The sequence below is a fragment of the Theobroma cacao genome, chromosome 5 (assembly GCF_000208745.1).
Source record: "Theobroma cacao cultivar B97-61/B2 chromosome 5, Criollo_cocoa_genome_V2, whole genome shotgun sequence".
Lineage (NCBI taxonomy): Eukaryota > Viridiplantae > Streptophyta > Magnoliopsida > Malvales > Malvaceae > Theobroma > Theobroma cacao.
Window position 1 is genome coordinate 29,479,414 of NC_030854.1, and position 25,684 is coordinate 29,505,097.

Genomic DNA, 25,684 nt, shown 5'->3' on the forward strand with positions numbered 1-25,684 from the left:
TTGTAGATTTTTTTAAAATTTAAAAATATTTTTAAGTTTTAAATTTTTTTTAAAGAGATAAAAATTAAGTTTTAGAATTTATTAATTAAAGAAGGGTAAAAATGCCAAATCAAGTTTTATAACATTATATAGTACGTTGTAATTTGAGCTTGCATCAGTTTTTCAGTACAATCACATTCCATCCATTAGCTTCAATATAGTTGCATTGTAATTTTACATTACGTTAGCTTGTTTCAAAATAAATGCTACAATGTAATTTAATTAGGCACATTGTAAGGAATGTGGATGCAAATCCCTGATACCAAATGTCGCTTAGATTCAACCAAGTCATGATTTTTATAAAAAAAAACACTAGATTCTATTGAAAAATAGTCAATAAAATAAACACAAATTTATAAATGTCCATAACAAATTCACTTGAATATTGAGCCTTGAAAGAGTATGCTAATACAATGCTATAGGCATGTTTCCCCTCTATTCCCCAATATCACCTAATATCAAAAATTAATTAATCCAAACTTTCATGGTATTTGCTATTTCATGATTAGAGACTAGCCTCTAAACTTGATAAGATTAAAATGCTCTTATAAAATTATAACTTTACCTATAATAAAAAGTTCTTTTTTTCTCTCTTTTCTTCCATTCCCACCCATGGGCTTGTGGCAGCGGTGAAGGTAGTTTTAAGGTTAGATCTGGAGTTCTTCGTCTAGATTTGATCTAGAAAACGTAAAAAAAATAAAATAAAAGGTTAAGTTTTTAATTATATATTATAAAAATAATATTTTAAATTTAAAAATTAATTAAAATTATTAATATTTTAATCATAATAATATTTAAATTACAAGTAAAATAATATTAATGATTAAATTATAAAAATATTAATATTTAAAAATAAAATAAAATAAGTAATTATATATTATAATAAAATATATTTTTATTTTTTATCACTTATTTCTTTATTATTTCAAAACTATTTTTATCAATTAAATTGTAATATTTAGTTATAATAACAATTCATATCTTATTTCATTCTGTCAATTAATTATATAATAATATTTTTATTTTATTTATTGAACCAAATGTGTCATGTAAAAAAAAAAAAGTGCCATATAAAAAACACAATTGGTCTGGTAAAGTAGTAAAATATACAATTGTTATCATTATCGTAGGGGAAATGGGTCTTCAACGCAACAATATTGGCATCCTTGATAAGTGCCTCTAATAGAGACCGCTCAATCTTTCTTCCAGTCTTTGTCAGCAGCTTGAGCCATTCCGTGGTGATAATGCCTCCCTCCCTTGACGAAGAAGTTGAAGAAAAAGAAACTGTGGATGATGGGGGAAAGAGAATTTATTTTTTTAATAAATAAAATTTAACATCTTCGTATTTCTATTACAAATTTTAAGATGATTTAATAAATTTAGTTAAAAATCCGAAATTGTATGATTTAGTTTGTTTATACACAAATTCATTGTTCTATTAGCTTACGAAAGAACCAAATAGAGTAATTAAGTTATTTTTTTATATTTTTTAAATCATTAATTCAATCATTTTATGACACGTGATGATGTAAAATGTAAACACACAATTTTTAAATAGTAATTATCTGTCACATACCAATAATTAAAATGAGATATCAACTTATCACATGATAGATGACATAATATAAAAATTCTAATTATACCATTGATTAAGAAGTTAGTCATTTGTTAATGAAAAAAGTTTATTTGAATAAAATTAAATTTAAGGATTTAATTGAACATAATAAAAAGATATGGGCTTAATTAGCTTTTTTAGGATAGTCCAGGGGTTATTTGGATATTTGACCAAGATGTATTGAAGGATCTCAATTCTTAAACCTAGTGAAGCAGCTATAAAAGCCAAGACAGCTAGGGTTTTTTCACTTCTTCATCCTGGTACGCATTTTTCCTCGCCGCTCGCCACCGTCTCTCTTTCTCTCTACTGACAGGTTTTTTTCTCTCTTTCTCTGTTATTTCCTTCCCTCTTCCTTTTTTTGTTCAAGTCTATTCTTGTTTTTTACTCCATGTTTTTGGATAGGTATGGCGACAGCCGTGGCAGCCACCGGGACAGCACAGCCAGAAGGAACTCAACCTCACTTCGAGGTCAAGCTCTTCAACCGGTGGAGCTTCGAGGAAGTTCAGGTATTTTTTCCCTTATGCCTCTCTGTTTATTCTATGCGTAGATCTGTCTTTTGTTTCTTCTTGCTTGTTTGTCTCTAGTTTTTAGCTGATATGTCTCATTTTAGTCTTTTTGATTTTTTTTGTTTCCTAGTAAGGATTATCTAATTGGAACTGCAGATATTATTTGGCCTTTAGAAGTTATCTAGTTGGGCTGGAGAATTGTGACAAAGGAAATCGATTTTGTAGGAATGTGTAGTTGTTACTAAAATCTTGTTTTTATTGGATTTTTATGCATGGAATAGTTATTCATGTGAAGGGATGTTGACTATGTGTTTTGGACAACATTTTTTGCTAGAGCTTCTGGTTATGATAATATCATCTGGTCGACTTCATGTGGAACTAGTCAATCCATTTCTAGCATGATACAGATTGATGAAATATTAATGCCTTATTTGTTTTGATTTTGTTTGTCTCTGATTTGAGCTACTTGTCTGTTGTCTTTGCTGTTAATGATAGTTCAAAGTACAGTTTGTAATATGGTAACAGTATTGGTTCTCCTAATAATTCGTCTTTGTTTCTTTATGCTTATTGTTAATTTAGCAAGCAATTTTTTTTTGTAGGTTTGATTAATAAGACTGATAAAACGCTTAGTGGTAAATTGTAGTTTGAAAAGTTTTAAGACAGCTGCATTGAAAAATTTTACTGATATGACTTCTTGTTGCCTTTGACTATTTTAATTTTTGTATGCAATGACACGATTTGGTTTATCTCCTTCAGGTCACTGATATCTCTTTGAGTGACTACATTGGTGTCCAAGCTGCTAAGCATGCGACCTATGTGCCACACACTGCTGGGAGGTACTCAGTTAAGCGTTTCAGGAAGGCTCAGTGCCCAATTGTTGAGAGGCTTACAAACTCACTGATGATGCATGGCCGTAACAATGGAAAGAAACTCATGGCAGTCAGGATTGTGAAGCATGCCATGGAAATTATTCATCTCCTGACTGATCAGAACCCAATTCAAGTCATTGTTGATGCTATCATCAACAGGTATCATGTTAAGACCTTTTTGTTTCTCAAATGTCTAAAGTAGCAGTTGATGTTTAAATCCATCTGCTAGTGTTGTATTTTTTTAGATTGAATTATAATATGAGTTGTTGTTTTTGATCGATGCAACAGTGGACCCCGTGAAGATGCTACTCGTATTGGTTCTGCTGGTGTTGTCAGGCGTCAGGCTGTTGATATTTCTCCTCTTCGTCGTGTGAATCAGGCCATCTATCTCCTGACCACTGGTGCCCGTGAATCTGCATTCAGAAACATTAAAACTATTGCTGAATGTTTGGCTGATGAGCTTATTAATGCTGCAAAGGGATCATCAAATAGGTAATTTGGGGACTTTATATATTGTTTTGTTTTGTAACTGGGAACTGCTTTCTTATGCTATTCCTTTTGGATCAATGCCTTTGTCGGTTCTATCGATGCTAATGGTATCCTTGTTTGTGCAGCTATGCCATCAAGAAGAAGGATGAAATCGAGAGAGTTGCCAAGGCCAACCGTTGAGGAATTAGAAGAGATTGCACACCAATGGAGTGGAGAATTTTGTTATTTTTAATCAGCACTTGATAAGTTGGTCTTTTTTGTCTCTTGGACATGCTAAGAATGTTTTGTTTGTTTTTCAAGTTGACAAGTTAGTTTCTGGTTAAAAAGGAGTTTGTTTTAGTAGATAATATTAAAGAATGCATGTTGGTTATTGATTTAATATGAGATGCTTTTTCCTAAAACATGGTTGAATCCTAAATTTCAGTAGTTGCTGGTGATTTCACATTCATTCGCCTTTTTGAGATTACAATGTAAGTCCTCTTGTTTTACCCTTTGTCTAAAGGAAATCCACTAAATTATGAAGTTTCTGGCTCTTTTAAACTAAGATATAAGTAAAAATAGTAATAATATTTTTTCAAACATATATATATTGTGTGACTAATGTTTAAGTGTAGAAGTATTCTCTTAATCACAATGAAAGAAAGAAAGCCAAAAACTGCAAAGCCCAAACTGTAACCTGTAAAAGTGTAAAACCTAGCTTAAACCCCTTCCAAACGGCCGAACCTCCTTTCCTCCCTCAGAAAATGAAGCTGGGTGATTGGAGTAGGGTCTTTAACAACCTTAAAACCCATTTCGATTTCAAAAATGTTTTGGGTGTTTTCCCCTACTCCACATCAACAACAACGACAACTGGTAGAAGCAAAATGGCGATGATGGGAGGTTCAAGGAAGGGTTTGTTTCGTAAGATTTCCCCGATTGGAGATCTTTCGGTCTGCATCGTTCCGGTTTTAGACCAATGGGTCGAAGAAGGAAACTCCGTAGAGAAACACCTCCTTCAATTCTACATCAATCGACTCAGATCCTATAGACGCTACGCCCACGCTTTAGAGGTATTTGGAAAGTAATTATCTTGCAAAATCAAATTATTTAGTAGCATTTTCTTGATATGAAATTGTTTGCAGATTGATATTTTATTTTTATTTTTAAAATAATTTTGTATAGATGAGATTGAGAGTTTACATTAAGACTTGAAGTGCCGTTTGGCTGTTGTTTTTGTTACTTATTTTTTGCTTCTGGATATGAAAGCAATATTTTTGGTTAATTAAAATGCATGATTTTACTTTTATTATCAAATAATTATGTTAATTGGTGTTGCATGTTACTCATTTGTTCATTTGTAATCAAATATGATTTTGCTTTACTTTTTCTGTTAAGCGCTTTCTAGGAATTAAAAGGAAAACAGCAAAAAACAAGTGGCAAAAGCAACAAAAGAAAAGGAGTTTAAGCTTCTTTTTGTTGGATATGGTAAAATATCTTTCACAGTTTTTTTTTTTTTCCTTTTTATAAGGCATGTGATGTTTTCGGATTCTAGCATTGTATCTTTTCTGCACTGCTTTTATCTTCTTCATAAGTAACGTCTAGAACTGTGAAATTCAAACTTTCTAGTGATGTATTTCTGCACAACTGTGAAATTGATTTCCTTTCAGCCTATGCCTTTCTTCTCAATCATCATTCGTGCATTTAAGCCTTGTGATTATTGTTTCTTATTATTTGTTCTCAGATGTCTCTGTGGATGACCGATAAAAGGTACTTTCCGATGAGCTATCGCGATGTTGCTATTCGGTTGGATTTGATTGCAAAAGTTCATGGGATAGAACATGCAGAGAATTACTTCAACAGTGTTCCAAAACAATTAAAAGGCCTTGCGGTTTACTCTACTCTTCTTTACTGCTATGCACGTGAAAAATCTGTTGAAAAGGCAGAGGCTCTAATGCAGAGAATGAGGGATTTGGGATTAGATAGATCGGCGTTCGTGTTCAATGTTTTGCTTTCTCTTTATTATAAAGCAGACAATTATGAGAAACTGGACTCTTTGATGCAGGAAATGGAAGAAAAAGGTATTGCTCGTGACATATATACGTATTGCATCTGTCTAAAGGTTAATGCAGCTCAATCCAATGTTGATGGAATTGAAGATATTCTTCGGACAGTGGAATCTGATTCGAATCTTGCTTCAGATTGGTTTTTTTATACTACTGCAGGAGATGCTTACATCAAAGTTGGGCATCTGGACAAGGCCTTCGCAATGCTGAAGAAATCTGAGGAACTGATTGAAGGAAGAGGTATCGTGTATAATAACCTACTGACAAGATACACAACACTAGGGAAGAAAGAAGAAGTTTTAAGGATTTGGGAACTTTACAAGACATATGTGAAGGTTTACAATAAGGGCTACATAGCTATAATATGCTCTCTATTGAAGTTTGATGATATTGAGAGTGTCGAGAAGATTTTTGATGAATGGGAATCCCAGACTCCTCAGACTTTAAGTTATGATATTTGCATTCCAAATTTATTGCTTTGTGCTTATTCCAGGAAAGGTCTTCTTGAGAAGTTTGAAACCGTCGTAAATAGGATTTTGTTAAAAGGGGGGAAGCCTAATGCAAAGACATGGTATTATTTTGCAACAGCATTGCTTTGGCATAATGAAATGGAAAAGGCAGTTGAAGCAATGAAGGAAGCCATATTGATTATTGAACCTTGCTGGAAGCCAAGGTTAAAGCCTAGAGAGGAAAGTGTGGCTGCCTGTCTAAAGTACTTGAAAGGGAAGGGAGATATGGATGAAGCAAAGATATTCATAAAATTTCTAGGAGATAGGGATATAATCTCCCCAGAGGTTCAAGTTAAGTTGTTGAGTTATATAAAAGATGGAAATGCAGATTCAAAGTTGGATGGACTCATTATGCTGGATGGTGGTGCTTTGCATGGAAGTGGAGAAATACATCAATTTTCAGAGGAGGACAACGATGACATTGATTGCAAACCAAGTAAAGGAAGCACGTTTGACGTCAAGTTGGAAAGCATTTGACATTACCATTAGTAAATGTGATCTTAATGAAAGCTGGAATTAGTAAGTTCATTTTGTGAATCCTTCCTCCCGTTTATGGTGATTAGAGGACTCTTGTTTGGACAATGAAAACAAAACCAATCACTTCTATTACCAGTCAAGATGGGCAAAGGGGATGGCTTAGTTAACCAGCCATGTCAGAGGTGCATTCTTGTGGTATAATTTAAGGGAAGAACAAATTCCTTTTTGCTTAGAAGGAACAATTGAAAGATCTATGCTTACTGATGCTCGGAATATAGGAGACTACAGACTACTAGCTGACAGCTTAGCTTGCTTAGAAGTATGAAAATGTGAAGTGGGATGATAGAATCTATGAATGCTTTCAAGAATTTAGGTCCCATGACGTAATGGTAGTAAAATTCTTCTCTCAATCATAGCGAGGGGTTAATTTATCTCATTTTATTTGCTTGCCTGATCTCATCTAGTATCATTTTCCATCTCTATTATTATTATTATTTCATGACTGTTGTAAGGATTTGAGCTCAGGAGGTGAGCGCCCCACGCCGAAGGGGCAGAACTGAATTAGCCATTTCATTTCAACCTAAGTCCCCGCTCCTCCTTGTTTGACTCAGAAAAAAATCAGACTGTTAGTACGTAAATATTGAAAAAATAAAAGTACTCGCATTTATTTGTAGACAAGACAACTTAATTAATCATTAATTTAAACAAAAAACCGTAACCATAACACACATTAGATAACAAACAATGAACGGGTATATCCTATTCCCAGATAATAATTACTACCCTAACAAGCTTTTTAAACAAATCCTGGTTATAAAAGAACCAACTACAAAGGGCACACACGAGCCGGTTTCGCTCCTGCTAGCTTCGTTTTCCTTCACTGTCACTACCAAAGCCGCAGCTGAAAAATGGAAGAAGAGCTCAGAACTCCTAAAACCGAGGTCTTTGACGACGCTGCCGACGATGACCCACCAGCCCTGAGCTCTCATGCTCTAGCAGCTCTCCAAGAGTTCCTCAAAGAACAAAGCCAATCTCTTGCTGACCATGAAACTGTAGAAACCGAAGGAGGAGGAACTGGGTCGGAGAGTGAAGTGGCGTTAGTAACTGAAGATTGGAGGCTGAGCCAGTTCTGGTATGACCCAGAAACAGCCCGGACCGTGGCCCAAGAAGTTCTTTCTCTTTGCAGTGACTCCAATTATAAAGTAGCTTGTATCGCTTGCCCGACCCTCTATGCCTATCTTAAGGTAATTTTGATCAAATGCATTTGTGAATTTTTTTTTTTTAAAAGTTTTTTCTTTCCTTCTAGTTGTGTTAAGAATGATTAGTATAGAGTAAATAATTATCGAAATTGAGTAAAGGGTAATGAAGTTGTGATGATTGACTGTATACTATTTTAATTTCAGTTATCGGTTTAGTGGAGTTTGGGTGTGAAGGCCAGATTGATTTACAGTAGAATTAGTTATGAATAGAAATGTAAGCGTTTGAGTTAAAAATGTGAATAACTGCAAGAAAAAGGGACAGTGAGAGAGGCTGAAGTTTGATTTTGGCCCGACTCTTGAACTATCATGGTGGTAAATTTTGAGATAATAAGAGAGACTTTATAGTACAAAACTCATGGAGAGAAGCTAACCATATATTTTCACCCGAATGAGTAAGGGTTGATGTTGTCGTTTGAGGAGTCAAAGAAAGGATAAGGAATCATGGAGACTGCGGTTTGGAATAGTTTAATTAGAGAAACAACTTGTTTTCTTGAAACCGGATATAGTGCCTGGTTGAGGATGAATGAGAAAAACTGGGAGGTGAGGGTTTAAGCTTCCATCATTTGTGTTGATGCTGTATTTCACTGTGGAGATCCTAGGGCTTAGCTCCACTTTGGACTCACAAGATTATAGTCAGTTAGGGTGGTTGGACTTGGCTCCTGAAACGTTATGTGTGCAGAGAGAGTGTAAGAAATAACCCAGAACATGAAACTGAAGGCAATGCACCTTACTGAGGGTTGAGTGGATTACAGAAATACTCTTAGACACAAAGGAGTCTCTGTGTTCTAACTCTTGCTGGACATGTGGTTAAATCCAAATGACTCATTATATTTTACATATAGCAATTTGGATAAAAAGATGCTTGGCCAGTTAAGATTATCATGTGATTTTCTATAAAGTATTGACTAAGGCAAACAGACTTAGATTGGCATAACGAAGAAATTTAATCGATGAATCTTTATTCCTTTGCATGATGCTACTGATGCTTTGTGGTTCATTACTTCTTTCTTTTGCATCATTTTCAGAACATGGACCCTAATATCTCTGTGCAACTTTTGGAGTATGATAAGCGTTTTGAGCAATACGGCAGTGATTTTACATTTTATGATTACAACCAACCTGAAGACTTGCCATTGGAACTCAAACATACTTACCAAGTTGTAGTTGCTGATCCTCCGTACCTGGTAAGACATTGTATAGAGGGTTCATTCCTTTTTCCTGTGTAAGTTGAGAAGACAAGCTCTTTTATGCTGTGTCGTTTTCATTCTTACCATTAGCTGTGCAAGTCTTGTCCCATAATCAAAACCTTCATGATCGCAACCAATCTTGTGGGAACTGCTAAGGAGATTGAACCTATTCCACTTCTTTAATGACACAAAATTGTTATGTTCTTTTACTATTATTTACACACCAAATATGTTGAATATGTTATTTCCTGTATTTGATTTTAGATTGTTGAATACGAGGATGTGCTTGCTTCATTGCTTGTTTATCTTGTGATTTTTAATATTCTGATGGAGACCAAATCAAAGCCTTTAAATCAGTTTTATACTAGTGTATTTTCTACCTTGATGTAAAATCCCTCCTCTGATGCTTCTAAATGAGGGAATTTAAGCTTCCTGTTCTGCTTTATAGAGTTCTGCCAGTCTGGTATTGTAGATTGTAAAGGTTTAGACACATTTCTTTCACAAGATGGTAAACCACTATATGGTTAAGTCTTATATGAAACAGTTAGGGTTAGATCAATGGATTGTACTTTTATCATTACCACTACTTAGCAGATATTTATATGGGGGCATTTGTTTCTTTTAACAGTTCCATGAGTATACTGCTTTACACTGAAGCTAGAAATTTGATGTGTTTGAAGAAAATTTTGATAGTATAATATGAATCATGTATATGGTTGCAGAGCAAGGAGTGTTTGGAGAAAGTTACTCAAACAATATCTTTTCTTGTACAACCACAAAAATCTTACTTACTTTTGCTTACAGGTAACTTCTTTTGCTTCCTCTCCATCTTAACATAGCTTGTGATAAATTCTTTCAGTTCGTCTCATCTTTTCTGCATTACATCTATAACTCTAATGTAGCACAGAATACATGGTGGATGTCAATTATTGTTTCAGTGGCTTTTTATAGTAAATCTCAGAGTAAGTATTGTGATGGCTTGCAGGAGAGGTGCAGAGGGACAGAGCTGCTGAGCTCTTGGGTTTGTACCCCTGCAATTTCCGGCCTCAACACTCTAGCAAACTTGGAAATGAGTTTCGGCTTTTCACAAACTATGACCCTGGGGATCGATTAGGAGGCTGGGGGCAAGAAAACTAGGTGCCTTTTTCTGGCCACCATTTATATGAACGTCACTTTGGATTTTTCTCCTGAAAAAAGCTAGTGTTAAATCCAACATTTATGAAGTTCTTACAATTGATTATAATTATCAAGGCATTTGCAATGCTTGACAGCACTATTTACTCTTCAAAGTAACCCATAAAAAATGACCTTGCTGTTTCAGTTCATTTTCCCACTTAGAAAACATGCAGATGAGCAACTTTCCTGCTCAAAACCCTGCACTGCCTTTCCTCCTGCCGTAATACTTTCCAAACTCTGGGCATCTACAAGTATTCTATAAGCTTCTTTCCATTTGCTCATATGATTAGAGATTTCCAGATCTCAAGGAATAGCTGCGGCCCATCATCTAAATATGGTGTGCTTTTTCTGCACGGATTCATATGTTGAGCTCGTTGCTGCAAAGAAAGAGGGTGCTTGCCGTGCTTGTCTTTCATACAAGGAGCACGTTTCCCAGCTTTCCAATTTGGACCTTTTAGGTGTCCCTTTCTATCTATTTCTCTCTTCTTCCCCACCTATGCTAAATTAATTCAGTTTCGTGGTCTGGACTTGTAAATTATTCTCGATCCAAAATTTTCAAAGGAAATTCATGAGTTCCAACTTCCAATTTAGACCTCGTACTTGACTTGTTGTATGGTATGGCCATCTCTCTCGCCTGGTAATGAGTATGAATTTGGTAACAAAAATTGATCCAGAAAGGGGCCAATCTAAAATTGTATCTTATTAGTAAATTAGGGTTCTTATCCGTTGGTGTATACCATACTACACTCTGTAGTAGCAGTAGTAGTTGTTACTCTTATTTTATAAAAAATTATAGTACTATCCATTTATTATGTAAATAATTCCACGACGATTTGTCATCTTACATTATAATTAAATATATAAAATTTGTCCAATACGAAATCAGATGTAATTACTAAAGATGCATAGGTTTAATCTCAAATTTAGTGTTGTAATCATGTTTTCTACATTTTTAATTACTAGTTATTTGTCCCTTTAATGCAACGACCAACAAACCTCCAAACGCGCCCTAACAGCAGTTGGGAGGTGGGAAACACTTATCCGGATCCGTATCAACCCAAGATCCGAACCCGAATTTTAAAATTCGAAGACTCGATCTGGAAAATCCAGACTCCAAAGCTTCGTATTTGCCACCAATTGGTTGTTTCAAGAAGCTAATATTATTTGGATTTTTCAAACAAAGTCATCAGTCCACCGGATCCGTATCAACCCAAGATCCGAACCCGAATTTTAAAATTCGAAGACTCGATCTGGAAAATCCAGACTCCAAAGCTTCGTATTTGCCACCAATTGGTTGTTTCAAGAAGCTAATATTATTTGGACTTTTCAAACAAAGTCATCAGTCCAAAGACGAAGGAACTTCAACTCGTTTTTTACGCCAAAAAGAAAAAATGAGACCTAACATTGTTTCAGAGGTAGGCTCAGATCCACATTTCTTCGATTTTCTGTCTTTGTTTCTTAGGGTTTATTTTTTCTCTCATTATTTTGATAAACCTGTCTTTGCTTTTATGCTTTTTTCCTCTGTTTGGTTGCTAAGAAAATGCCAGAAACACAAAAGAATTCGGCAAAGTTTAATGAATCTGGAGAACTCTTGAAGCTCCGTTGAATTCTGCTGACTGCCGTTAATTATACTTAGTTCGGTTGAACTTGCTGCTGTTTGTTTGTTTTTTATTATTATTACCATTATTGGCTATCTGTTTCGTTGGAGCAAAAAAAAGAATTTACTTGTTTATGATATATTTAATGCAAATGAGATAGTTTTAAAAAGTTGTATAGTTCATTTAAGCTGATATTTTTCTTCTTCTTCTAGTTCTAGTTCTTCTTTCTTTTTAAAAGTATTAATGACCAAACAACGATCTCTTTTGATATAATTAAGTTTAAAATTAGGTGGTTGCTTTTTTTTAAAGTGCTGGTTTTCGTGGACCTTTTTTTTTATTAGTTTCTGTTATTAGTAAGAGAGAGTGTATCAGTTCGATGTATGAGTTTTATGTAATTGAATTTCATTTTGGTTATGATTTTTGGTGTACAGGCAGGACTGCAAACTAGAGTAGGGCAATGGTGGGATAATATTCCATTCCTTACTTCAGCCGTGGTGATTGTTTGTGGGGTTATTTACTTGGTTTGTCTTTTGGTTGGATATGACTCTTTTTATGAGATATGCTTCTTGCCAGAGGCTCTTGTATCACATTTTCAAGGTTTGTTCTTGTAACGTGATTCATTTTTGTGGTAAATAAATTATAAGATGTGGATCACATTTATGAGCTTCCCAGTTTTTTGCGCCAAGAATATCTTTTGGTGTAGTATTTACTTCCATTTTCCTGCCGCTTCATTTGCAACATCTTTGAGATGTAGCATTATACTAATTTAGAGTTCAAAAATCAAGAGTAGCCTTTCAAAATAATAATAATAATAATAATAATAATAATAAAGAGTAAATGCCTTGTAGTAATGTGTTAGTTGGTCTGGATGAATTATCTGAGTCCACTAGAAAGCTGGCAGACTCCATGAACCTGCTCGATGCCCCATTTCATTCCAGGCCATGATTTACAAGAAGCTTGTCCTTGTCTTGCTGAGATTGGTGTGTGGCACCTACATGATGGGCCTGAGAGAAGTGTTAATAACCAATTTTTTTAGCAGTCTTCTCTAGGCCTGATTCCAGAATACATGGATGGTCACTGTGGTCTTTTAAAATTGTATTTATATTTAATTTTAGATTTCCAATCAGAGATAACTCATGGCAGAAATTCTTTGACCAATTAAAAAAGAATATTTTATTTCATTTGGTTTTTCATTTGATGCGACTATATTTGATGTTTGTCCTCACTTTTCTGAAAGTTATTGTCTTTAATTTATTCTTTCTTCTTGCAGTTTACAGGATTTACACTTCCATTATTTTCCATGGTTCGCTGTTACATGTTTTGTTCAACATGTTGGCTTTGGTTCCTTTGGGCTCTGAACTGGAGAGAATCATGGGATCTATTCGATTGTTATACATGATAATTTTGTTAGCAACAAGCAATGCTATATTTCATCTCATTATTGCATTGGTGGTAGCCCATAATCCTTTCCTCACAGATAAGTATCTCATGAACGAGTGTGCCATAGGCTTCTCTGGAATCTTATTTTCTATGATTGTCATAGAGACAAGTCTGAGTGGAGTTCAATCTAGGAGGTTAGTTTCTCCACAACCACTGTGAACAGTATTTCCTGAAAAGTTTTGTTTTTCTTTGCTTCTGCAATTTTTCATTTTTAAAATATCTTATTGCCAACTTATGTCGGCTTTTTCTGCCTACTCTTGAGACACGGTAGTGCACACGCAAGCACGACCGACACTGTACTTGATTCACATGCATGCAAAGTGGTTTGTCTCTACATACTGAGAATCTTGCTGCATGTACATGCAATGCCCAACCACGTATGTGCTTGATGCACGTAAATGTGAAATTCTCTTGCATCTTGAGAATCTTGGTGCATAAGGTTTCTTCTGTTTTGGGTCAATATAACGGTTCTTTGACTGATTCACGACTTTCTTTCTTTGCAGTGTGTTTGGCCTTTTTAATGTACCCGCAAAATGGTAAATGCAGTCACTTGCTTTTGTAATGTTTTATGTCACCCATTTTTCCTTTTAAGTTCTGTGCTATCTATATTACAAGATATTTGTTTCAGGTATGCCTTTATCTTATTGGTAGTATTCCAGCTGCTCATGTCAAATGTCTCGTTACTTGGACACCTCTGTGGTATTTTGTCCGGCTTTGCATGTATGTCTCCTTTGTTCTTGAAATTTATCTTTCCATCGTTGTGCTTTCTGCAAATCATGCAATGAACTTGGTTGAAACTTGAAATTTATTTATGGTTGTCAACTTTTTCAGATACCTATGGCTTATTCAACTTCCTTATACCTGGACCATCCTTTTATTCTGCCATTGAGTCCTCATCTTGGCTTGTAAGTACTTTGATGGAACTGGCTGGTGATAGCAATTGATTTTCCTTTCCCATGCTTTTTAACTTGTTTCTGCATTTGGCTTTTTAATTGGATCAATATCTCATTAGTCATATCTGTCAAATGATGTGCTTTTCAACTCAGTGTTGGAACTGATATTAGCTTGCTAATGGTCAATGACTATATCCTTTACTAGGTTGCCGATTGCTTTGTATTATTAACCTTAACAGGTGTATGTGTTGTCTTAGTGAACCTTGCATGTTTCCCCCACTTGGGATTATTGATGTTTCATCAAGATCTTACGACTTTACATTTTTAGCAACTTACTTTGTGGCACATACATGCACTAAAATGATTGTTACAAACTTGCTAGTTTAGTTCTGTATATTTAGTCATCTTTATATAAGAAGAAATCATTTTATTTTAATAAATCAGTAGTAGATATGGCTAAATTTATAATATCAGCAAGAGTTATGTAATGGAGCTACTGTACTATGTGAGCATGCATTTATGCCTGTATGCATGTGCAATCTCTGTCAAAGAAGCCTTGTATTGCAATTTATTGGAGTTTGTTACTCAAATCCTTTTCACCATCTGATTGGTAGTCAAATGTCACAGCCCTCTATATTTTTCTATCATTATCTTTCCTGGTCCCTATAAAATTATTCAAAGCCATCTTGATAATAAAAATTACTTTCTAGTATGTTCCTTTTTTTTTTGGCATATTCTAGTGTGTTCCTTTACCAAGATAATATGGGCTTTTTCGTCAATTCTTGTTTTTTTAGATAATTTTTCTTTCTTTTCCTTTTTATTCTTAAATTCAGAAATAGTGAAAATTTAAGATGGGTCACCAGTAGGGAATTATGAAATGTTAATTATTTTTCCTTGTTAGATGATCATGTGCAACACCACTTAGATAGTTACAAAAATATGATGACTGGAATATGTACATCTTTCTTTCACAAATGATTTTATGATTGATATAATCTAAGGCTGTACAATCTTCCAGGCCAGCTGTGTGAGGCGACCTAAATTTATTTTGTGCAGTGGTGGCAATACTTCAGCCTACATCCCCACTTTCTCGGGTCAAACTTCACCCTTCAGGTATATTTTTCTTACCTTGATTAAATCTGCTTTTCCTTACCTCTAGTGGGATCTTTATCTGATGATTTTTGTTAAACAGGGGATTATTTTCTGGAAACATTTGGAGAAACTTGTCTTCATGGATGCCACAGAGAGAGACAGCTGCTCAGGTTTTGAGCCAATAACCATTGGATGATTTTTTATATTTTTCTTTTTCGAGGCCAAGAACTTTGTGCTCTATAAAATATTTTCGTGCTATAGTTGCCTTAAGTTTTAACCCAAGCAGTGCCTGTCTTTTGCCATGTGCCTGGCAGTTTTGGCTATTTTAGATGAAAATAATCTTTTATTTCTCTTTTGTGGGGCTAAAAACCATGCTTTCGTTGGAATGAATACCTTTAAGCATGTATGGTGAAATCATTTCACATTAGAAGACAACGTTGAAAAAAATAAAACAACAATCTTGTGTTCCTGATTTATTTTTGTGCTTAATCTTGACTGTGGCTTCCTTGAACCCTATGGCCTCAAAAGCCTGGTCAAAGATAAATTGATGTGATCCATCTCAATAACATGCAGTCTACACAAGATGATGTCAGATTTCCTGGGAGAGGGAGAACACTTGGTTCTGGTCAAAATACTGCTGTAAATTCTGATTCAAACCTACAAGCTAGACTTTTGGATAATAGTAGCCCCAACAATCCATCAGATATTGCAGCAGCTGGGGCAGGGCAGAGGCTTTCAAATGAAAGGTATCAGGAAGTGTTTTTCATTTTGCTTTTCAGTTTGGCTTTAGTGATAGTGTCTTATCTTTTTTTTCTTTTATTCTCTTTGGTTTGAAAGTTTGCCAATATGAATCTGGCTTCTGTCATGCACTTCTGGTGTAGAAATCTTACCCACCATCCCAGCAACTTGATATGGTGGTAGTAATATCTTTTAGTTATAAGATCTTATTGGGTCTTTTAAACATCCCCAAACCCCATCTCTCCACTAGTGGCCTTGCCTAAGAAGCAGCTGTTCGAACATAATTTGCTGTTTATTGTGGCAATGGGCCTTGTTCTGTTTGTTTTAACATGTTTTTTTAATATTTTATAGAAGCTTAATGTAACTCCACTGAGTTTATAAATGATTGTTACGTCTAGAAGTTTTTCTGTTAATAAGCCTTGTTTTGATAAGCATTACAATCTTTTACTTTAGATCTGTGATTGTGCTGTTCTATGTTACCTGCAGTTTTTCTGAATTTGACTTTTAGGCATGCTTTCTAAACATTATGGCTGTTTTGTGGTTTAAAAATATTTAGATTGAAATTTTCCAATTCTGAAGTTTGTTGCATGTGAATCTTTTACAACTTCCATTGGTTTAAATTTGATAGATATTAAATTGCAATGAACAAAAATATAGTGCTAAATCTGTGTTGATTTCATATTTTAGGCTGCTCTTGTTGGATGTAATCAAGTTTGTCTTTGTACTTTTCTATATGATTGAAATGGCATTTCATGTTTCCTGTTGATCTTTCAGGCGGTCACCGGTGAATAACGTAGTTGCAGCCACTGCTGGAGGTCCTCCACTTGCTCAGGTTTCTTTCTGTTATTTGAGAATTATTTTTTTTTCTGCTTAGAATTTGTTTTACAATTAATAAGTTCCTTAATCAATTCTTTGGTTTTCATGTGCACCAGATGCAACAGGGTTCAATTTCTTATGAGGAACAGATCCAGAAACTTGTATCGATGGGTTTTGAAAGGGTAAAAGTTAGATCCCGTTTATTTTGAACGTTTTATAATTGTGTTTGAAGATGTATCCCGCCTATATTTTGTATGTTCATAATTGTATCTTGATGTTTGATTTACTTGACTTTCATGGCTGCCTATAGAATTTGTGCAGCATATCCATAGATTACTTTCTCGAGGATCATAATGCAGTAGTTATTTAGTAATCATGTGATGGCTGACATATACTACAATACTTGCTTATCAAATTAAGCTGGTGCCTGCAAGCATAAGTTAATGCACATGGACACACTCAAATCAGCACCATCATACCAATGCATACACTCTTGCATGCAAACACTTACATTTTAGGGAGGGGAGTAATGGAAAACGCCTTTGGACTGTTTCAGACACAAGTAGAAGTTGCAATCGCAGCTGCTGATGGAGATCTTAACGTGGCTGTGGAAATTCTTATGAGCCAGCAGGTAAGTGCTTGAGAGCTTTCAGTCTTTTCAAGTGTTTGATCTTTCATGTTCTGATCCTGGGGATTATGGTGATTTTGCTACAGGGCTGACCTGCAAAGATGTTATCTCTTATCAACTTTTAAACAAGCATCCCTCAAGCTTAATTCAAGCAGCCTACTTCCTGCGCCTTCATGTCCATATCGTTTTCGGTCTTGTGGGTACTGTATAGCATTTCTGACAGAAGCCAACAAAGCGAAGAAAGAAATATCTCGAACAGGAGCAATTGTACTAACTTCTGTCTGAAGCTTTCTTAACCTGATTGAGCAATACATATAACTCTTTACTGAAATCACAGCCTTTGTGTTCATAAATTTTTCCAGATTTATACATTTTCTTCATTACCCTAAATTTGTGTTCATAAACCTACTCTTTACATCTTTTTTATTCTATCCAGTCCATCCCAAAGTGAAAGGAAAACACTCATTCAACCTAAATTAATGATTTTATACATAATTTCATGTCTAATTTCTCTCTATTTTATATTAGTTTATGCCTAACCTTTTTTTTCCTCTATTTTTCATTTTTCGTACCAAACACAAAGAAGAAATTTTTATATATAATTTTTATGCCTAGCCTCTGTTTTGCCCTCTAATTTTTCATTTTTCATACCAAATATAATTTTTTTCCTTCCTACCGGACTTAGTGTTAAACGTTTGCCATGGTCAAGGAAAATCTATTAGCAATGAACAAATATCAGAATTCAATTTCTATTGCACTCAGCCTTAACTGCTGCACTGGCAAATTCGGTATTACAAGGTTCTGATGAACAAACAAGAGCTGCCTTATGGTTTCATAATCATGCCAATGCACAAACTCATTTGAAAAAAAAAAAAATAAAAAACAATGAAAAATGGACTGATTGTTACAGGTTAGAGAGTCTAAATGTGTTATATGCTGGAAATTTCACATTCTGGTTGGAATGTATTCCTTCTACCAATCTTGACTAGCTTCAGTCTTTCAAGAGTAATTGAACCTCAGCACCAAAATTTGAGATGGTACTCTTTTAAACTTGGAGTTCCATGAGGCAAGGATAGATGACTACAGAAAAAGGCTGCACGTTGCAGGAGACATCTTAAGATTCTGCCTTGATTCTTCATAGAGCAGGTCAGTGACAGCTTAATCCTAACTCCACCTTTATTGATCAACATTGATTATTAGTCTTTCTTGTATTTCGTCCTTGGCATCATTCTGTGGCTCACAAAGACTAGGAGGTGCTGAACTAGATCCCAGTGATCTTCTCATTTCGGTCTGAACTCTCCTAGCGCGCTGCAAATGATACGTTGAGAACAGTTCCTTTTCATCATTTAACGTGCAGAAATGAACTGTTTCTTTGTTTGCATGAGTATTTTGAAGCATCTATGAACATGCAAACAAGGCGCGTGCGCTCGCACACACAAACACACAGAGAAATCAACTTCAGGTTCTTTAAAACAAACCTTCCTAGAAAGAGTGCAAGTTCGTGCAAAATGACCTTCCTCTCTGCACCTGTGGCATAAAGCAGGGGCGTTTGAGCCTCTAGCAACTTTGGGAAACTTTGTGCATTCCTAGCAGAATAACCACCATAAGATACAATAAACATGGACACATACATAAATTAAACCATAAACGAGTAGACAAATATGACTTACCGATCCCAAATGGCCAGTCTGGCCACAATTGTAGCAGGAAACTTCAGCTGGACTCGTATCTAGAACGTTGACACAGCTGAGATGACCAAAACCATTGCACACGTAACACTGAATTCTCTGCTCGCAACAGAATAATTATCATTATCGATCAGGCTGCAAGAATCACTTGCAATTTGGATTTCCAGTTCTCATTTATATATCAGGTGTGGGGCTGATGAGGCATATCTCAATGGCAAAGAAGAAGCCCTGGAATGGACAGGTCCCACGTTCAAGTCTTACATGTGTTGATTTCGTCCAACATTATATTGTTTTTTCCAGTTATATGCCAGTTTGTTGGTTTGTTAATTGGTTCCGATTGTGAGAGACAATAGTAATGTCATCTTATAAAACAAAATCAGGCATGAGAAAATAAAGCATTTGGCTCAATGGTATGTGCCCCTGCTCAAAGAGGCCCTTTCCCAAATGAAAAAGAAAATAAGAGGTTAGCCAAAACAGAGAGAAAGGGGTTACTGAAAGCATTAACAAATAAGGAAGACCTTGAGATCATCAGGAGAATAGTCGCCTCCACATGAGAACATATCATGTCCTGAATCCCCACATCTTAAACAAATAATATAAGTCAAATTGTTTTCATCCTGTTTCTCTTGACAATTGGCTTGGTGACCTCTTCCCTGCAGACAAAGCAAAATAAGCCCTGTTGAAATATCAAGCTTCCATCCTTTACAAATAAAGTAAGTCAAAGAAAACCTCATAAAATTGGACATCATGTACCAAGATTCAATAGGGAAAGCTCTGTGAGAGAAAAAAAAAAAAGTTAAAAGAGAAAAATAGTATGCTAATATACTAATGTAAAAATATGAACACTATTGCTTCTGCCACCAAAGATCCTCTCTGGAAGCAACAATTAGATTTCAAGCTTATTGTGTCAACCCAGAGATCTCATTAGATAACACTTGTTAAAGCAACTAAGCATATAACTTTATCATGGGTAGTACTCAGGCTTAGATGCCAATTTGGAAACTGAGAATTTGAAAAGTAAAACTGCTCCCAGTTTATCTAAATTATCTCTTGTTGATCATATCTATAAAATTTACCATTATAGAGTTGTAACATCTACAAATCATCAATTCTTATATTGGTTCTTGATGTTATCAGACTAGACTGAAAGGTGGGACATTGGAAGTACTAACAAATTCTTCTAACACCAAATTATTCTTGTTGATAGACTATAGTGTTCATTTTATTAAAGTGATTGGGATTTTTAAGAATCCTATCAAAAGCTGTATGCAATGCTTCATTTTAATAATGAGATGGGGATGTAAAACCTGTACGCAATGCTTCCCATTGTGCTGAAGACTCCCGCAGAGGAAGCATGGTTTCAATCGCTTTTGTACTGTACAGTTTGCTGCTGCTGCAGGATGATCTTCTCCACAACTGAAACTCCTGGCCCAGAAGCCGTTTGGAGAATCAAAGTATCTTGGTTTCCGCTAGAAAAGTAATGCACAATCAAATAAGAACTTATCAATTTATCACGACAGAAAAACGTCTTCCAAAGCTGCATTTTAGTACACTTTCATGACACCAAACATTTTAAAGCAGTATTTGAATACAGATCCTCAACTCACAAGAAGCCTCCGTAGAACAGTGTTCTGAGCTGGTTCTGTTTCAGGTGATTTTACAGTTTCTACACATTTAGCATTCTCTGCATGTATTTCTCTCTTTCCCACATCCACCTAAATGCACAGCAATCCCACGTATCATCTTGATAAATAGAAAGCTCCACCTTTTTCATCATTTCTATTCCTAAGAAGAGACTGATGCAAAAGAGCTTGCAAATAGCAAAAAAAAAATGTAACAGACATCTGAAAATAATAATTTTTAATATGAAATCCATGATGATCACTCCGTTAAACCCAAATACAAAAGATGCAGCTATTAGAACAGCGAATCTTGTAAATATAAGACTCACCAATACTGTTTAAAAGCTAATATACTTACAGTTTCTTCTGCTACAACGGTCTTTAGCTCATTTCTCCACACTGTCTTACTGTCCTTATTTATTGTAGCCTCCACTGACAGCATTTTTCCAGTGCTTTTTTTGGAGCTAATATTTGAGATCAAGTTACCGTCCTCTGGAGATGAGGAAAAAAGACCAAAGACATCCTTAGAGCCAGCTTCATCACCATTGCCTCCAGTTCTACTTTTCACTGCTTGTACAGTTGCTATCATCTTGCTTTCCTTAACAGCAGTATCAACCTGAAGCCCAATTTACAAAAGTTTTAATTATAACCGAGATTGGTCCACTAAGGATAATATAATGTTGGTTCAATCCATTCTTAAATTCTACACGTCCAATCTGAAATAAACAAGATAATATCAAGAATCCATCAAATGGATACAAAAAAGATTAACTAAAAAAGAAGAAGACGAGCTGAAACTGACAGCAGGCTTCTGTGGTACATCAGTGGCTGGTATTTCAATCAAATCCATTTTTGATACTTCCACTGTTCTCACAGCTTCATCTCTGCCAGCCTGCTCTGTATCAATTGCAGGCTTTCCTGCATCCACCTGAATTCCATCAAATAAGTATTAATGAAAGCTGAACAATCCTTAACAAGACTCAACGAAAAGGAGGAAAGAAGGATAAGAGACTTGATTCAGATAGAGTAAATGCAAACTCCATTAGAAACAAGACAAGCTAAAATCTTCTTCAGTTCCCATAATTTTCCTTTCTTTTTTACTCATTCTTTACCAAAAAGCAATTGAAAAGAAAAATAGGATTCAAGAACAACTTATGCACATATCTTTCAGCCCAGGGAGAGAGAAAGAGAGAGAAACAGAGAGGCACACATACAAGAAGTGGGTGCTGAGCATGTTTGTTCTTCTTTCTTTTTCTCTTTCTCTTTCTTCTTCTCTTCCTTCTTTGGACAGTAGCTTCTCCTTCAATCACAGCTCTAAAATTATCAAAGCCACTCAGATCAGAAATCATTCCATACTCTTCAACTTTGGATCTCCAATGACCACTTTCTCTTCTCTTTACTACTGCTGCTGCTTCAGCTTCATTTCTTGTTGGTATGGGTCTTTCCATGTTGGGTTAGTTCTCCAATGTTCACTTGCTCTGGTTTCCCTTCTTATTGTCTCTCCTCAAAACATATGCAGAAACTATAGTCTATAGGTGCTCCGCCTTAGCTCTGCGTTTCCATTTTTGTTCGATGGTAATTTATGTTTCTCTTTCCGTTTTTAACCACCCCTTTTGTCTCTAGCAAGTATGTCTGCTTTGATTTTTTTTTTTGTCAATTTTAATTTTTGAGTCAAATTATTTTAAATTTTTTATCTAATAAATATATATTTTAAAATTGCTTTACTAAAAAAAATTAATGGATTTTTTTTAAAATTAAAAAATGATCATTTTAAATATAAAATAAAAGTAAGATATGTTATTTATGAAAAAAAAAGAAATTTAGACTCAATATATAATTTTAAAAATTGAATGAGAATAATTTATTAATGAAAAAAATAATTATTAAAACAATATTTTAATAATTGCGAGTATCAAGTATGATTACTATATGAATTCCGACATAATGAATAATAGTTGTTTCTGTACAATAACCTTATACCTTGGAAATGTCAACTTGAATGGGTCCTTATTATGAGATTAGAACCTTTTCCATCAAAATGCTGCAAATCTTCCCATTTTCATTGGCATATAACATGCTCCTCGTTGAATTTTCATTGCACTGTCCTTAAAAAAAAACATATAAATAATTATAATTTAAAATTTTATTTTAAATATATAACATACATTATAAGTAACAGTAACAGATGATTTTTTGTCACGATACATTAAGATTTAATCTTTTATCATTTTTGATTCGAGTAAATATTTAAATATATTGACAGAGCACAGAGTAAAGGAAGCATGGCGCAGAGAATTTGGAAGGGAAGCTTAATCGATATTCCCTTTTTACTCATCTAACAGGAATATGTACAATATTCTGGTGTTTATGTACTAGTACCAGAAGTTAAACATATTTACATAAATGCCACTAATATAACTAATCACTATTATTAACAGTAAACATAATACTAATCTCTATCAATCTCTATTACCCCTCCTCAAGTGGAGCATGGATATCATCTATGCTCAGCTTGCTCTTCAAGAACTGAAACTGAGAAGGTTGCAATGCCTTGGTAAAAAGATCTGCAACTTGATCTTTGGTGCCAACATGTTGTGGATTAATAGTCCCATTCAGCACTTTGTCTCGTATGAAGTGGCAGTCAATCTCAATGTGCTTGGTTCTTTCATGAATAGTAGGATTTTTGCATATATAGATGGCTGATAAATTGTCATAGTACATAATCACAGAATCCTTGTGTTCAATGCCAAAATCATGCAATAAATATATGAGCCACAATACCTCACAGCATGCTGAAGCCATTGCCCGGTATTCTGCTTCTGTGGAACTTCGAGCAACAACAGACTGTTTCTTTGATTTCCAGCTGATAATAGAGCTTCCAAGGAACACTCCAAAACCAGATATAGACCTCCTGGAATCCTTGCATCCTGCCCAATCACTGTTTGTATAAACTTGTAGTTGCAAACTAGATTTTGCTGATAATAGGATTCCCTGCCTTGGAGCTGATTTTAAATATCTCAAAACTTTATATGCAGCTTGTAAATGTGTGACTTTAGGCTTGTCCATAAATTGAGAGAGACATTGCACTGCGAAAGAGATGTCAGGTATTGTGAAGGTTAGATAAAGAAGTCTACCAACAAGTTTCCTGTAAGTTGTGGCATCTTTCAATAATTTTGCATCATCATCCTTTGTCAACTTACTATTATAATCTATGGGAGTAGTAGTAGGCTTGGCACCTAGAAATCCACATTCATTAATCAAATCTAATGTGTACTTGCGTTGGCATATGAAAATTCCTTTTTCTGATTTGGAAATTTCCAAACCTAGGAAATATCTTGGTGTCCCAAGATCCTTTAGCTTGAATTTGGATTTGAGAAATTCTTTTACCTCTGCTGAAGCAGCTAATGATGTACTCCCAATTACTATATCATCCACATACACTAATAAAGCAATGAAATCCCCTTTGTTAGTAGTTTTGGTAAACAATGAATAATCGCTCTTGGATTGTTGAAAGCCAAAACTAATCAAAGAATCTGTGAATTTTGAATTCCATTGCCTGGAGGCTTGTTTAAGACCATATAATGACTTCTTCAACTTGCACACAAGCTTACAATTATCTGGACATTTATCCTTTGCTTCATATCCTTGCGACAGATCCATGTACACAGTCTCATCTAGTTTCCCATTTAGGAAGGCATTATTGATGTCTAATTGACACAGATGCCAAGCTTTAACTGCTGCTAATGCAAAGAATGTCCGCACTGTTGTTTGCTTGGCTACTGGACTAAAGGTTTCAGTATAATCAAAACCTTTCACTTGATTATATCCCTTAGCCACCAGTCGTGCCTTATATCTCTCAATAGTTCCATCTGCATTTAATTTCACCTTATACACCCACTTGCAACCAACAGTATGTGCATTATCAGGCAAAGGCACTACAGACCAAGTTTCATTCTCTTCCAAGGCCTCAATTTCAGATTTCATGGCATTTCTCCATTAATCATACAGAACAGCTTGTCGATAGCTATATGGTTCAGGAATATGGCTAAGTGAGGTTGTAAAGGCCTTGAAGGAAGGAGAGAGTCTTTGTGAAGAAATATGATTAACAATAGGGTAATGAGAAACATTATTAGTATGGTTAGGAAAATCACAATGATAAACATCTAAGTATTTCGGTTTTTGTCTTATTCTTGTACTTTTCCTAGGTTGAGATGAACAATTGGGATTAGTTTCAAGAATGGATGAATTTGGTGAAAAGGATAGACTGTCATCAACATTACCTTGTTGTGAATTGCTGTTTATGGCAGTAGAATCAGTGGAGGAAATGGGAGGTAAAAATGAATTTGGATAAGTGGTCGTTGAAGAGGAAGGTATATTTTGGTATGAGCATGATGGGGCTGTGTTGGTATTAGAAAAAAAAGAGAAGTTATTATTATTGTCCAGAAATAAGTCTTTTAGATCAGCATGAGGATTTTTAGTTTGAAAGGGAAAAATATGCTCATAGAAAACAACATCCCTGGAATTAAAAAACTGACGTGTACCCAGATCATATAGCTTATATCCTTTAATTCCAATAGGGTACCCAATAAACACACACTTTCTAGCTCTCGGGTCAAACTTTCTTCTATGTTGTGCTAGAGTGGATGCAAAACATAATGAACCAAATACCCTTAAATGACTATATGAAGGTAATTTATTAAATAAAAGTTCATATGGGGTCTTGTTTTTGAGAATTGGAGATGGTATTCTATTTATGAGATGAGATGCAACTAATATTGAATCACCCCAAAACTGTATAGGCATGGAAGCTTGAAACATTAATGCTCTAGCAACATTTAGCAAATGCTGATGTTTCCTTTCAACAACCCCATTTTGTTGGGGTGTATCCACACATGATAGTTGGTGTATTATGCCCTTTGAAGAGAAAAATTCCAAGAGATTAAACTCAGGTGCATTGTCTGATCGGACTTGTTTTATTTTGTGATTAAATTGTGTGTCAAT

At 35.0% G+C, this 25,684-nt stretch overlaps 5 protein-coding genes across 7 annotated transcripts; 4 read left to right on the forward strand and 1 right to left on the reverse strand.

Moving 5' to 3' along the window:
* Positions 1,863–3,960, forward strand: LOC18599204 (40S ribosomal protein S5). Its single transcript, XM_007029073.2, has 5 exons — positions 1,863–1,967; positions 2,057–2,160; positions 2,917–3,188; positions 3,318–3,521; positions 3,644–3,960. The coding sequence occupies exons 2-5, from the start codon at positions 2,059–2,061 to the stop codon at positions 3,696–3,698; spliced, it is 633 nt and encodes a 210-aa protein (XP_007029135.1). The 5' UTR covers positions 1,863–1,967; positions 2,057–2,058; the 3' UTR covers positions 3,699–3,960.
* LOC18599205 (pentatricopeptide repeat-containing protein At2g20710, mitochondrial) lies at positions 4,153–7,012 on the forward strand. Of its 3 annotated transcripts, XR_001927762.1 has the most exons (3): positions 4,153–4,567; positions 5,239–6,631; positions 6,684–7,012. XR_001927762.1 is itself a non-coding variant. In XM_018120708.1 (2 exons), exons 1-2 carry the CDS (start codon positions 4,262–4,264, stop codon positions 6,544–6,546), a joined length of 1,614 nt encoding a protein of 537 aa, XP_017976197.1. In that variant the 5' UTR covers positions 4,153–4,261; the 3' UTR covers positions 6,547–7,012. The 3 variants fall into 3 exon arrangements, 2 of the variants coding, with proteins under 2 accessions (XP_017976197.1, XP_017976198.1); XM_018120708.1 differs by having other exon boundaries at positions 5,239–7,012; XM_018120709.1 differs by lacking the exon at positions 4,153–4,567 and adding an exon at positions 4,871–4,982 and having other exon boundaries at positions 5,239–7,012.
* On the forward strand, positions 7,355–10,317 carry LOC18599206 (protein-lysine N-methyltransferase N6AMT2). Its single transcript, XM_007029076.2, has 4 exons — positions 7,355–7,790; positions 8,831–8,989; positions 9,715–9,796; positions 9,978–10,317. The coding sequence occupies exons 1-4, from the start codon at positions 7,455–7,457 to the stop codon at positions 10,127–10,129; spliced, it is 729 nt and encodes a 242-aa protein (XP_007029138.2). The 5' UTR covers positions 7,355–7,454; the 3' UTR covers positions 10,130–10,317.
* LOC18599207 (rhomboid-like protein 15) lies at positions 11,200–17,756 on the forward strand. Its single transcript, XM_007029077.2, has 13 exons — positions 11,200–11,583; positions 12,198–12,363; positions 13,037–13,340; positions 13,710–13,742; positions 13,835–13,926; positions 14,038–14,111; positions 15,118–15,212; positions 15,292–15,361; positions 15,765–15,937; positions 16,704–16,761; positions 16,862–16,927; positions 17,302–17,376; positions 17,460–17,756. Exons 1-13 carry the CDS (start codon positions 11,560–11,562, stop codon positions 17,463–17,465), a joined length of 1,236 nt encoding a protein of 411 aa, XP_007029139.2. The 5' UTR covers positions 11,200–11,559; the 3' UTR covers positions 17,466–17,756.
* LOC18599208 lies at positions 18,107–22,237 on the reverse strand. Its single transcript, XM_018122472.1, has 9 exons — positions 21,898–22,237; positions 21,486–21,611; positions 21,042–21,299; positions 20,669–20,776; positions 20,369–20,530; positions 19,580–19,714; positions 19,044–19,160; positions 18,852–18,959; positions 18,107–18,681 (listed from the first exon to the last, which is right to left on the reverse strand). The coding sequence occupies exons 1-9, from the start codon at positions 22,129–22,131 to the stop codon at positions 18,550–18,552; spliced, it is 1,380 nt and encodes a 459-aa protein (XP_017977961.1). The 5' UTR covers positions 22,132–22,237; the 3' UTR covers positions 18,107–18,549.